General features: G+C 45.1%; 1 protein-coding gene across 4 annotated transcripts in view; it reads right to left on the bottom strand.

Moving 5' to 3' along the window:
* Positions 1–107: 107 nt before the first annotated feature.
* The window catches only part of xpo6 (exportin 6), a 164106-nt gene continuing 149998 nt past the window's right edge, over positions 108–14215 (bottom strand). For 3 of the 4 annotated variants that reach the window (XM_073060062.1, XM_073060060.1, XM_073060063.1), the window contains 4 exons: positions 12871–13032; positions 11681–11779; positions 5486–5716; positions 108–3187 (listed from right to left, as the gene is read on the bottom strand). In XM_073060062.1, coding sequence (XP_072916163.1) covers positions 3086–3187; positions 5486–5716; positions 11681–11779; positions 12871–13032 — 594 coding nt within the window. In that variant the 3' untranslated portion in view covers positions 108–3085. The remainder of the gene's footprint in view (positions 3188–5485; positions 5717–11680; positions 11780–12870; positions 13033–14215) is intronic. The other variant, XM_073060061.1, reaches the window with a different exon arrangement.

Genomic DNA, 14215 nt, shown 5'->3' with positions numbered 1-14215 from the left:
TCATTTATTTAAAAGTCATATCTACATTTTTTTTATAAAATGCAATTATAAAAGACTTGAATTCTGCAGTGGAATGTCAGAATCAAAATGGGTTCAACACAGAAGAGTAAAACCAGTGTGTAGATTTAATACACTTCTCATTGTAAGTGTTCAGGCACAAAACAGTCTCATATTTACATCCAGAAACACTGACGTAGCCTTGGTGAAAGCTGGGATCTGTTTATAATCACATCACTGTACACTTGTACAAAGTATCACCATAATCCTAAAAAAATAAACAGGAGTCCGTTTTGTACAGGGTGTGAGCTGGCCCAGTACAGCTCACGTCTGGGGCAAACACTTGCAGTGACTACAGACAGGGGCATTCTCAGTACACATTGTGAACAGAGCCTCGAACTGCTACACACAACTGGTTGGCCACACTTTACAATGGGAAAACCAGCAGTGCGAGCTGTGGTACAAGTCACATTAACTTTGTACGTTGGAAGGAATTCCCTTTTGTGTACAGTGATAGAAATACCACAGCGCAGTTCAATCACACTGCAGAGAAAGCATTCTTCAACGAGGAAAGGAAGCAGCAGGGCAGAAGACTCCGTAGTCAGGGGCAGGGTCTCCAACAATATGGAATCCCACAATCTCACTGAGACGGTCCACCAATTGCAGGGGCTTTGGCTTTGGACTCTGATGCAAGGCTGAGACATGTGAAACCATCAGGAGGGCTCTCTCTTGCTGCTGAGCGGAGACAGCACTGGCAAGTCATGGCAAAGTGGGGAAGAGCAAAGCAGAATGAAGCAGTTTGTGAAATGAGGTTACTGGATCCTTCAGAACAGGTTGAGGTGCAACACAGTGCCTTCACCCCAACGCGAGGCGATCGAGCTAACAGGGTAACAGCCCCAACCCAAGGAAACCATATCCAACCACAATGACAGTGTAGCCAACCACATTTCACATGGTCCAATGAAATGAAAACTGGACATCGCTAATTACAGAGTACCACTTTTTCCCGTACAATGTGCAGCAAAAATGTAAAAGAATCTTAAAAAGCTACAGGCTTAGAGCAATGGACAAAATAAAATGGAAGACTGGATCACCACAGACATTGACTGAATTAAACAACACAGCCCAGAAAGGTGGAAATCCGGACTGGTCAGCTCTAACAAACTCACGTGTCCAAGGCTTAGCACAGAGGAGTATCAAGACCGCTTCCACTGTGGTGGGGGCCAGTACGAGGCACTCCGTTGGAGGAGAGTAGTTTGCACAGAGTCTGATGTCTAACTACAGAGCCAAGCACATCACCTCCTAATCACAATCACAGGGCTCCACTTTTTTCCTGCCCTGCACCTCATTGGACCAATCGAGGGACAGGGAACTACACAGTGACCCCTACTTACTGATCTGCAGGAGTCCCTGGCTTGGGTGGAAACGTACCTCATTTTGTTCCACCTGAATACTCAGAGTCCAGAATTTAAAAGGAGATTGAAAAATTACTAGCAGCTTTTTTAAACAAATTTAATGAAAATGCTGAGAAATGCGGAGCTGGCTTCATGATAAAAACAGCTGCAGACAGGGATGGATTTTATGTGGTGTGTGGTAGGTCAGGCCCAGAGTGACACACTTTGGAAGGAATGATGTACCCCAGTGAAGAGGCTTGGTGAATCCCTGGAGCCAAGCCCGGTCATCAAGTTGTTGGGGTTCCTTCAGCTCTATGATAATTAGTTCCGGGGGTTCACCAAGCCTCATATTACCATAGAGCTGAAGGAACCCCAACAATTCAGTGACTGGGCAAGGTTTTGAACAATGATGTCTGCTGCTCATACACAGGTAACCATTAGGCTCTAAGTGAATTCAATTGAAAAAGCCCTTTTTCCAGACACATTATCTTTGTACCTACAACTTTAAAGGTGGAACGATTGCTTCTTTGGGGGAGAAAAAGTTTAATATTCAAGTATAAAGGAGGCTTTACCACCCATTTAATACATTCAGCCCAGGCGGTCTGAAACACTACAGCTGGCAGACAAAGTGCCCAGAGTACATTGGCCAGCATCATGGCTCAGGGTTTCTGTGAATTCCACAGTGCTGATCCGCTCCAGAAACCCCAATAACCTTCAGTTTGTCATGCGTCCACTCCTGATCTCCTCAACTTGAAGGTCCAGACAGAGGAACACCAAACACACTCACACATGCTTCTCCTATTATTCTCTAATCTTCATCTCTTCCACTGCCACTCATAAGAGTCCTCAGCCCACAACCACACCCCTGCAGCGAGTGTCTGGGCAGAGGTACTGACAATGCTAGGGGTGTTCGGCAAAGTCAGGTGGGAAAACACGTGGCCCAGGGAAGCTGGTGGTTGGATCTTCCTGTCAGAATCTAAGCAATGAAAGCCCACTTTAGTTCAGACACCAGTCTTAAACTGAGAGCCTTAAACCAATGGCAATAAAAGGCTTGAGTCACTTGTCTGTGGGTCACTCATTTCAAGCACTCCTGCTCCCTCTGACAGACCCTCGGTGAATGAGGAGGGGACACATGACACAGACCAACAGAAACAAGTTCTGTAAGGGAGAAATGTTGCAAAGTTGAGTGGAAGTCTAATGAAAACAATATAAATTTACCCGACTTAAAATCTTCATTAAAAAATAATCCAGCATACATTTGGAGAGGGTAATTCGAAGGATCAGAACACAGTTTACAACATAAACTCTTCATCGATTGTGTGCCAATAGTATCACATTGGAATGATATGACCAAAAATGGAGGGTCCTCTGCTTGTACAGAGCAGAAATGTTCAAGGCATTTCAAACGAGAAACAAAATGCTGACCACGATAGCGCTAACCACGGTAGCACTGTCGTGTCAATCCAATGAAACAGCTGAGAGGAGCACAACAATGCAAAGGTGCAAATGACTGATGTCTATTCAGTGCAGATTACATGATCGATTGGCATCATGTCAATGTACTGAATACAACTATGATCTTCCTGCAGGACAAAGACACAAAGTGCTGCAGCAGTGTATTCGGAGGGTCCAGCCAGCAAGTTGCACTGGACATCCTGGCGAGAGGATGAGAGGAAAGGCTTCAGTCGCGAAGGCTATAGCTTGATGGTTCCCGGAGGTAAACTGCCATTACAAAGCCTGTAGTAACGCAGGTCATTCACAAGTCTGTGTACACTCTGTGTAAACGAAGGCAAATCCTAGCACCAAGGTGGGGTGAGAGGGAGGGAGGGAGGGAGAGAAAGAGAGAGAACGGTTATTATTCATCATCTCTAACTGATCAGATGCAACTTGTTTAAATTCAAACATAACCTGAGTAATTTAGATGTTCATTTCAGTCAGTGGCTGAAACAGAGGTCACTAGATGTTTTAACAAAAACTTTTCCTCAGTCACAGTAATTTCACCTTGGCATCACAGGAGCCACTTTCTAAAAGTGTGTACCTTTTAATTCAAATTGACACAACAAAGGTTTCATCCTGTATTTCCACTGCTAAATCCATCTGATTGTCTCAGACAGGCTAGTGGACAAGTGTTACCTTAGTCAGCATTCCTGTTCCAACTTGTCGGTTCGCAGCCTTATCTTCTGCCACAATAAGCCCACTCTCAGGTTGGAGGAGCAATACCTCATATTCCATCTGGGCAGTCTCCAACCTGATGGCATGAACATCAATTTCTCCAACTTTCCCCATTCCCCATTCTGACCTCCTACCTGCTTATAACCTGGTGCCTCTCCTCTTCCTTTTCTCCCATGGTCTATTCTCCTCTCCTATCAGATTCTTTCTTCTCCAGCCCTTTATCTTTTCCACCTACAACCTCCCATCTTCTTACTTCACCCCTTCCCACCCACCTGCCTTTGTCTATCACCTTTTTCAGCTTGTCTTCCCTCCTCTCCCCCACCTTCCTTTCCAGTCCTGATGAAAGGCCTCAGCCTGAAATGCTGCCTGCTTATTCCCCTCCATAGATGCTGCCTGACCTGTGGAGTTCCTCCGGTACTTTGTGTGTTGCTCTGGATTTTCAGCTTCTGCATATTCTCCAGTCTGAAAGCTTTATGCTCCTTCCCTATCTGAAGATGTATGGTTAGGGTTAGTGTTAGTGAGCTGAGGGCATACACTGATTTTTCCACACACCTCTACTATGGTCATGCCTAAAACGTGGTTAGTGGACACGTACCTCTCCCCAGACACCGAATGGGGCACCACAGAAGTGTAGCGGTTAGCACAATGCTATTACAACTGGGGCCATTGGAGCTCAAAGTTCAATTCCGGTGTCCTCTGTAAGGAGTTTGTACATTCCCTCCATGCCCATGTGGCTTTCCTCCGGGTGCTCCAGTTTATTCCCACAATCCAAGGATCTATGGGTTAATTAAGTTCACAGGTTGGGCCAGAGGTTGAGAGGCTGTGGGTTGGCAGTCACTGCCCACGGAAGGACCGAGTTTGACCTATGGAGGGGGTTTTTGAAATTCCGAGACACATATGATTATTAGTGTGGACTGAAGTTTGTACTAGTCTCTGTCAGTTTTACTGTGTTTTCTTTCTTCTTGTCGATTGGCAGGTATTTTTTGGCAAAGGAGGGGTTGGGGATTCTCTAGGCTTTCTGATGTTTTTACATTTGAGCGATCTGTTAGATTTTGTGTGAGGGGTTTGATGTTTAATCCCAGTCCATGTCCGGTTGGGTGATTTAGTATTTGTATAAAGGAGGGGTTGGGGAGGGGGGTGTTTGATGTTTAATCCCTGTCTGTGTCCGGGTGGGTGATTTAGTATTTGTATAAGGGAGGGGCGGGGGGGGGGGGTGTTTGCTGTTTAACCCCTGTCTGTGTCTGGGTGGGTGATTTAGTATTTGCATTCAGGCCAACGAATCTGCTCCGGGATTCCATCATGGCTAATTTATTATCACTCACAAACCCATTCTCCTACCATCTCCCTTTGACATCCTGACTAATCTAGAACCTATCAACCTCCACTTTAAATATACCCAATGACTTGGCCTGCACAGTCGTCTACGGTAATGAGCTCCACAGATTCACCACTGTATTATCTGAGGCTGTACCCTCTGGTCCTAGATTCGCCCACTGGAGGAAACATCTTCCCCATATCCGCTCTATCTAGGTCTTTCAATATTCGATAGGTTTCAATGAGATTCCCCCTCATTCTTTTAAACTCCAATGAGTAGAGGCTCAGAGCCAACAAATGCTTTTCATTTGAGTTAACTGACGTCAGGGTCCGGAACAGCAGTGTTTGTTAAGTCAGTTTGCAATGCCTCCAATCAAACACTGTGTCATCTTCAAATGAAGAATATCTTCGTCCATCTTTTAGGGCTTTGCACTCTGGTCATTTTCCTCATATGTCACATACCACAGACAGAAAGCAGAGCCACTTAACATAATACTCTAGAAATAGCATTTAGTAAGGGTAGCAGAACTCTAGGAATCTCTCTGGCAATGGTGCAATACTTGGCTTTCCAGCGCCTTTGCATGACTCCACGTCTTCCAGTAACTAACCCTGTCCATTTTGAAGTTCCTGCCGAGCACTGTTCTCTGGTTGGAGTCAATACCATCACAATTGGCCAGGAACTGGGGTAGAAATGCAGCGTAGAAGCTGCTGAAGTCCACGGAGGCCATGTTGTACACAGCGATCCCGATTTCTTCCTGCAGCAGGTCATGGGACTTGTGGACCAGAACTTGCAGCAGCACATTAACAAATTGAAACAGCATGGTTGTCCGGAAGATTTTCTGGCAGAGAAACAAAAGAGACCATTGAGAACAAGGGAAAGGACTGGTATTCTTTTAAATCACATCAGCCTTTTTAAATCAACAAAGTATTTCAAACTAGGACATCTGCCTTTTGTTTCTTTGAATTATCTACCCAGACAATCTCTCTCCTCCCGTCCCATTGGACAGAATTCCCACCGGACAGTCTCCCCTCTCCCATCAGACAGAATACCCACCGGACAGTCTCCCCTCTCCCCTGTCCCATCGGACAGAATACCCACCGCACAGTCTCCCCTCTCCCCTGTCCCATCGGACAGAATACCCACCGCACAGTCTCCCCTCTCCCCTGTCCCATCGGACAGAATACCCACCGCACAGTCTCTCCTCTCCCCTGTCCCATCAGACAGAATTCCCACCGGACAATCTCTCTTCTCCCCTGTCCCATCAGACAGAATCTCCTCTCCCCTGTCCCATCGGACAGAATACCCACCGCACAGTCTCCCCTCTCCCCTGTCCCATCGGACAGAATACCCACCGCACAGTCTCCCCTCTCCCCTGTCCCATCGGACAGAATACCCACCGCACAGTCTCCCCTCTCCCCTGTCCCATCGGACAGAATACCCACCGCACAGTCTCCCCTCTCCCCTGTCCCATCGGACAGAATACCCACCGCACAGTCTCCCCTCTCCCCTGTCCCATCGGACAGAATACCCACCGCACAGTCTCCCCTCTCCCCTGTCCCATCGGACAGAATACCCACCGCACAGTCTCCCCTCTCCCCTGTCCCATGGGACAGAATACCCACCGCACAGTCTCCCCTCTCCCCTGTCCCATGGGACAGAATACCCACCGCACAGTCTCCCCTCTCCCCTGTCCCATGGGACAGAATACCCACCGCACAGTCTCCCCTCTCCCCTGTCCCATGGGACAGAATACCCACCGCACAGTCTCCCCTCTCCCCTGTCCCATGGGACAGAATACCCACCGCACAGTCTCCCCTCTCCCCTGTCCCATGGGACAGAATACCCACCGCACAGTCTCCCCTCTCCCCTGTCCCATCGGACAGAATACCCACCGCACAGTCTCCCCTCTCCCCTGTCCCATCGGACAGAATACCCACCGCACAGTCTCCCCTCTCCCCTGTCCCATGGGACAGAATACCCACCGCACAGTCTCCCCTCTCCCCTGTCCCATGGGACAGAATACCCACCGCACAGTCTCCCCTCTCCCCTGTCCCATCGGACAGAATACCCACCGCACAGTCTCTCCTCTCCCCTGTCCCATCGGACAGAATTCCCACCAGACAATCTCTCTTCTCCCCTGTCCCATTGGACAGTCTCTCCCCACCCCTTTCCCTTTGAGCAGAAAGCACGTACCACCAGACTCAGGGACAGCTTCTGCCCTGCTGTTATCAGACTCTTGAATGGACCTCTTGTACAATAAGACAGATTCTTGGCCTCACAATCTACCTCGGTATGATCTTGCACTTCGTTATTTACCTGCACCGCGCTCTCTGTAACTGTTACACTTTGTTATTGTTTTGCCTTGTTCTGCCTCAATTCACTGTGTAATGATCTAATCTATATGAACAGTACACAAAACAAACTTTACACTGCATCTCAGTACATGTGACAATAATAAACCATTTCCAGTAAATGAACAGGCAATCAATCTTATTGCTTGAACCAAACAGTAGCGAACAGGCTGTGCTCCAGCACTGGTTCACAGTGGAAAGGGCCTCAAGTTGGTACTCTGACACAAAAAGAATTTTTCAGTCACACACAGGTTGTCATTTAACACTGAAAAATAATTCCTTGCTGTCTTATCAGCAAATAAAAAAATAAGAAATTGAAAGACCTTCACAATACCAGAAATTACAAGGTTACTAGCAGCACAGAAGTAGGCCATTCAGCCCATCTATCCTAATACCATTTGCTTGCATTAATTCTATACCCCGCTGCCCTGTTTATTTCAATACCTGTGACACTTAAACCTTGTAACTGTACATACCTCCACCAGCTCATTTACCCTTTAGACCCTCTTTACACCACCCCTATTCCATCATCTTAAACCCTGCAAGCTTCAGACAATTGCCCTACTGGAATCACACTGGCCCTCCAGCTCATTCCTCTTCGAATCCTATTTATCTGGTTGGAGAGACAGCATGGAAGAAGCCCTTCCGGCTCAACAAGCCCTGTCCCCCCCAGTAACCCATCGGTTAACACTAACCTAATCACACTGCAGTTTACAATGAGCAATTAATTTACTAACCAGTACTGGGAGCAAACTGGAGCAGCTGGAAGAAATCAACACGGTCAAGGAGAAAACAGATTGTGTTAGAATTGAGCTCTGGACACCACCTTGAGGTGTAAGAGCATTGCGCTAACTGCTGCTCTACCGTGATGGAACACAGAACAACACAGTTTGGACCCTTCAGCCCACAATTCTATACCACCCTACAGAAACCTACTTCACAATCATGGCACCTCCATCGCGTCACCTCTCAGCTTTCCTTGCTTCAGGGGAAGACTGTGTTTATCCAATCTCTCCTGATTACTCCTGCATTTGAATCTATACAACCAGCCCTGTGAATCTTTCCTACACCCTCTCCAATTTATCTTTTGGAAAGCAAGGTGACCAGAACTGCACAAAATATTCGAAGTGTGGTCTAACCAAGATGTACACCGTAAAGTGACGACCAACTCTTGTACTGAATACTTCAAGCGATGAAAGCAAACATGCCATCTGCTTTCTTCATCACTGAGTTCTATCAATTTCAGCGATATCCACGATGTTTGTACCTCTAGGTCTCTGTTCAACAACACTGTGTATCCTGCCCTGGTTCAACTTCCTAAAATGCAGTAATTCACAATTGTCTGTGTTAAACTACATCTGCCCACTTCCCCAATTGATCAGTAGAATGTAGAACAATATAGCACATGAACAGGCCCTTCGGCCCATAATGTTGTGCTAAACCAATTAAATTAGTAATCAAATGGGTAACTAATCGCTTCTGTCTACATAATGCCCAGATCCTTCCATTTTCCTCATATTCATGTGCCTATCCAAACATCTTAAAAGTCTCTCTCATGTTTCTGTCTCCACCACCACCCTAGGCAGCACATTCCAGACACTGAACACACTCTGTGTATGTAAAGGGGGTTTCTTCTTTTTCTTTGTTACTGTGTATGTAATCAAAATGGCGTCTTTGTTTTGTTAAAAGTAGGAATGCTGGCGCCTTTGTTAAAAGTAGGAATGCTGGCGTCTTTGTCATGATAAGTGCTGGAAGCTTGTTTGGGACTGTAAACTGATTGTTGGCGGGGATTTTGGGGAGTCGGCGCGATGGAGTGAGAGAGAGAGGACGGGATGCTGGAAGCTGGGCGACGGTACGGACCCCGAGCGGGGGTCCCCGGCCCAAGGTTTTCGGTGAGGAGAGGGGACGAAGACAGAGGAGTGTGGAGCGTCTGGTCCCAGGAGGCGGGTCGAGGAGTTCGGAGGGGATCGAATGCCAGAAGTCTGCAGTAATTGAGCTCCAACGGTTGTGCACGAAGTGGTTTGGACTTTGATAAGTTTGGCGCCTTTTCTTTTTTTTCTTCTTCATATATACTGTATCGTTAGTAATCGCTTAGTTATAGTAATCTTTATAAATTGTACTCATTTAATTGCATAAGGTGTACTGTCTGTTTTTTGGGTGAGGCGGGGACATCACACAGCATCCACACCAGCTGATTACCCAGTTTGGCGGGGCCGAAGGCTGCTCCCCCTAGACTAGAACGAGTTTGAGCGATGCCTGAGGCAACCCAGGGGTTACATGTAAAAAAAAACCCTTGCTTTTCATATCTACTTTGAAATTAGTCTCTCTCACTCTAAATGCATACCCTCTTGTATTAGACATTTCAACCCTGTCTATACCTCTCTTAATCATATAAACCTCTGTCAGATTTCCCTGCAGCCTCTGCCACTCCAGAGAAAACAGTACAAGTTTGTCCAACCTCTTGTTATAGCAGAAGCCCTCTAATCCAGGCAGCATCCTAGTAAACCGGTACCTTGTTGTATCCTTAGAAAATCTGCTTCACTGTCTGCCACAGCAGCAATAGTGGTATCATCTGCAAACTTACTAATACATTCTCATCTAAATGATGATGAAATGACAGAAACAACAGTAGCAAATTGCACTAGAAGAACAGTGATAAAAGTAGTTTTCACCTAATTATTAGCTGAAATTGGAACAAGTGCTAACCTGGAACCTTGACAGCATTTAGGAGAGAATTCTTTCTGAGTTGTACCGGAATGATTGCGAGAATGCGGCAAGCTCCATGTGACCAACTGATCACACAATTGCGCAGAAGGCCCCTCTATCTTTTTGCGTGGGTTATCAAGCACATGTTTTTGCCTTGCCAGGCCCAGACTGTCACTCACAGTGTGTACCATAACGAACATGATTCAGCAGCAATGTTTAATCCTACTGATCTGCATACACACAACACTTTCCTTGAAACTGATATAATTTCAAAGCGATTTGTCATTTCCTCAGTAAACTGCACCAATACAGAAAACGCCGTGAGTTATTCCATTCCCTAAAACACAGTGAGTTATTCCATTCCCTAAAACACAGTGAGAGTTATTCCATTCCCTAAAGCACAGTGAGTTATTCCATTCCCTAAAACACAGTGAGTTATTCCATTCCCTAAAACACAGTGAGTTATTCCATTCCCTAAAACACAGTGAGTTATTCCATTCCCTAAAGCACAGTGAAAGTTATTCCATTCCCTAAAGCACAGTGAGTTATTCCATTCCCTAAAGCACAGTGAGTTATTCCATTCCCTAAAACACAGTGAGTTATTCCATTCCCTAAAACACAGTGAGTTATTCCATTCCCTAAAACACAGTGAGTTATTCCATTCCCTAAAACACAGTGAGTTATTCCATTCCCTAAAACACAGTGAGTTATTCCATTCCCTAAAACACAGTGAGTTATTCCATTCCCTAAAACACAGTGAGTTATTCCATTCCCTAAAACACAGTGAGTGTTATTCCATTCCCTAAAACACAGTGAGTGTTATTCCATTCCCTAAAACACAGTGAGTTATTCCATTCCCTAAAACACAGTGAGTTATTCCATTCCCTAAAACACAGTGAGTTATTCCATTCCCTAAAACACAGTGAGTTATTCCATTCCCTAAAACACAGTGAGTTATTCCATTCCCTAAAACACAGTGAGAGTTATTCCATTCCCTAAAACACAGCAAGAGTTATTCCATTCCCTAAAGCACAGTGAGAGTTACTCCATTGCTGTCAATCTTTGTATGGTGGTTCAGTATGTGCTATCTGCCTCCTCCTCCCTCTTTCTCCATAACTCAGCGTTGAAATGTCAAATCCCAGAGATGAGAGGGGGTTACTTCAAAGGAGGTGTGAGGAGTAAGTTCTTCCCACACAGCGGTGGGTGACTGGAAAGTGCTGCTTGTAGTGGTGGTAGAGGCTGAAACATTTAAAACTTAAGAGATATTTAGACAGACCTGTGAATGTGAGGGAAATGGGGGGATATGGACAATGTGTTGGCAGAGGGATTAGTGTAGTTGGCCATCTGATGACTAATTTAATTGGTTTAGCACAAGGGCCTATTCCTGAGCTGTACTGTTCTACATTCTATGTTTTGAATACCCAGTTTTGGCCCCCCTCCTGTCAGAAGGTTTATCACTGAGAAGGGAAGTGTGCATTTGTGCAGAGTCCTCAGTGTGGATTTGATCTCTCTAATGGCCATGAACTGTGTCAGACTTTCAGCGTTTTAATGGTTCAAACACTTCCCTAAAACAGCTACCCCAGGACGTTAGAAGTGTGTAAGGAGACAAATATACATTGTATATTTAAAAATATATCTAAATATTATATATACTTCGATAATAACTGCATTTTGAACTTTGAAATGCCAAACTGGCGAAAGCAATTGTAAGCCTGCCTCAGATAGTCTCCCCATGCAGCACGTACCTTGTGGTATAACTTGTGCTTGGTGTTGAGTGTCTCCAGGTAAAACAGGTTCTGTTTAAAGATCTGAATGTCTGGTTGCAAAAAGGACTGTCCAAACGCCTGGGGAAAGAAGCAGCAGTGTGCAGGATTTAACAGCAATAAACCATACAATCAGTGGCCCCCCAGTTATTTTAGATAATTCACTCAAGACCACTAAACAGCAGAGGACAGCAATGAATTTACTGGGGCAATGTAACTTTCACTGCAATTACATCAAAAACCAGAGTTAACAGCACTATTGGCAAATCGAGTTATGGATGCACAGATGACAGGAAGCAGTACTGTGGAAAGAATGAATATTCACACATCACACCTCCCTCATTTTGACACTTGCTAAAGCATTTTCTTTTTATTTTACTTAGAGTTACAGTACAGTAACAGGCCTCTCTGGTCCAGCAAGCCTGCACCGCCCAATGTGACCAATTAACCTACTAACCATAAAATTTTAAACACAAGAGATTCTGCAGATGCTGCAAATCCATAACAACACACAAAATGCTGGAGGAACTCGGGTCAGGGAGGGCAATAACAGTCAACATTTTGGGCCAAGACAACATTTCAGTCCAAAACATCAGCTGATGACATAAAATTTATTGTTTGCAGCAGTAGTACAGTGCAAAGACAAAATTTCTATAAATTAAAAAAGTAAATGAATTGTGCAAAAAGTTTTGAAATACAGACACAGTTGCAGTATAGGTAAGCCAATGTTCACATTATAACTCTACAGATGACAATAGCCAAAACAGTTTGTGATTTGAAAGTAGAAAATAGCCAAAATGCTGGGCGGGTGAAGGCTCCGTCACCTCTGTATTAACAGATACTAACCATAGTCTGGTAGGGCAATGCGAATACACAGGAAAACAAGAAGCTGCAGACAGTCGTGGATTCTGGCCAGCACAATATATATAGATCTGAGTGAGCTGACGAGTATTTCCAGCACTTTATTGTTAACTTAAATTTCCAACATCTACAGTCTGTTCTTTGCTTTTCGAACAGTCTGACATGCTAATTAAGAAATAAATAGTTTCTCTTGGACAGAAGCACCAGCTTTATGACCTTTCTCAATCCGGTACGGATGTACTCAATTGAAGGAAAGCAATCTGGAGGGAACAGGGACACTAACAACAAGCACACCCAGTAACCCATGGTACCTGCATGGCAGAAACAAACTGGGCCTCGTTCTCCATTGGCTCCTCAGCTGTTCCACGCTGGACACTTGCCAGGACAGAGGATTTGAAGAAAAATCGCCAGTTGTTGTGCAGAATCTGGTAAAGCAGCTCAAACAACTCCAACTTCACATCCGGCGAGGACCGCTAGATAGAAAACAGGGAGTAAGAGTAACGAAGCCAGGAAAAAGACATGAGATGTCAGGAAACCTGACTGGAGTAGGAACCTCTCCAGGATTTGGCACAGCATTGACAATCCTTTCAGTGGTTCCAATGTGGAACTTAAACAAAAGAGCTGGGAGGGACACAGGAATAAAACATTCAACACAATAGCTGTATGGTCCTTTAAACCCTCTGCTTCATAGAGCACTGCAGCACTGAAACAGGCTATCTGGCCTACCTAGTCCATGCTGAACTATTACACTGCCTAGCCCATCGGCCTGCACCCGAACCCCTCCCATCCATAATTCTCTGAATATTGAAATTGTACCCACATCCACCACTTTTGCTGGCACGCTCACACCATCCTCTGAGTGAAGCAGCTTCACCACTGACCCCTGGTGTTCCTCTTAAATACTTCACCTTTCACACTTAACCTATGAACTCTTCTCATTGCTACCATTAAAAGGTGGGACAGGAGCCTGAAGACACACAATGTTTCAGAAACATTTCTTCCCCTCCATCATCAGATTTCTGAATGGACAATGAACACTACCTCACAATTTTCTCCTCTCTTGTTGCACTAAATATTTAATTTTCTTTTTAAAAAAAAATATACTTACCACGTCCTTTACTCTGAATACCCATGACTGTGTCGCCATCCACAGCTCCAATCTGCTAATTAAATTTGCTGATGACACTACACTGATTGTTCTAATCTCAAATAATAATGAAGCAGCCTACAGAGAAGTCATAACCCTGAGACAGTGGTGTCAAGAAAACAACCTCTTCCTCAATGTTGCAAAAACAAAGGAGCTGGTTGTGGAATACAGGAGGAATGGAGACAGGCTAGCCCTTATTGACATCAATGGATCTGGGTTTGAGAAGGTGAACAGCTTTAAGTTCCTTGGCATTAGTATCACCGAGGATCTTATGTGGTCTGTACGTACTGGCCATGTGGTGAAAAAGGCACAAAAACACCTTTTTCACTTCAGACGGTTGAAGAAGTTTGGTGTGTAAAACTTCCTAAGAACTTTCTATAGAGGCACAATTTAGAGCACCTTGACTGGCTTCATCACTGCCTAATATGGGAACTGTACTTCCCTCAATCACAGAGTGGTGCAGACAGCCCAGCGCATTTGTAGATTTGAACTTCCCACTATTCAGGACA

Source organism: Hemitrygon akajei, chromosome 11, assembly GCF_048418815.1.
Source record: "Hemitrygon akajei chromosome 11, sHemAka1.3, whole genome shotgun sequence".
Classification (NCBI taxonomy): domain Eukaryota; kingdom Metazoa; phylum Chordata; class Chondrichthyes; order Myliobatiformes; family Dasyatidae; genus Hemitrygon; species Hemitrygon akajei.
This window is presented reverse-complemented; position numbering and strand designations above follow the sequence as displayed.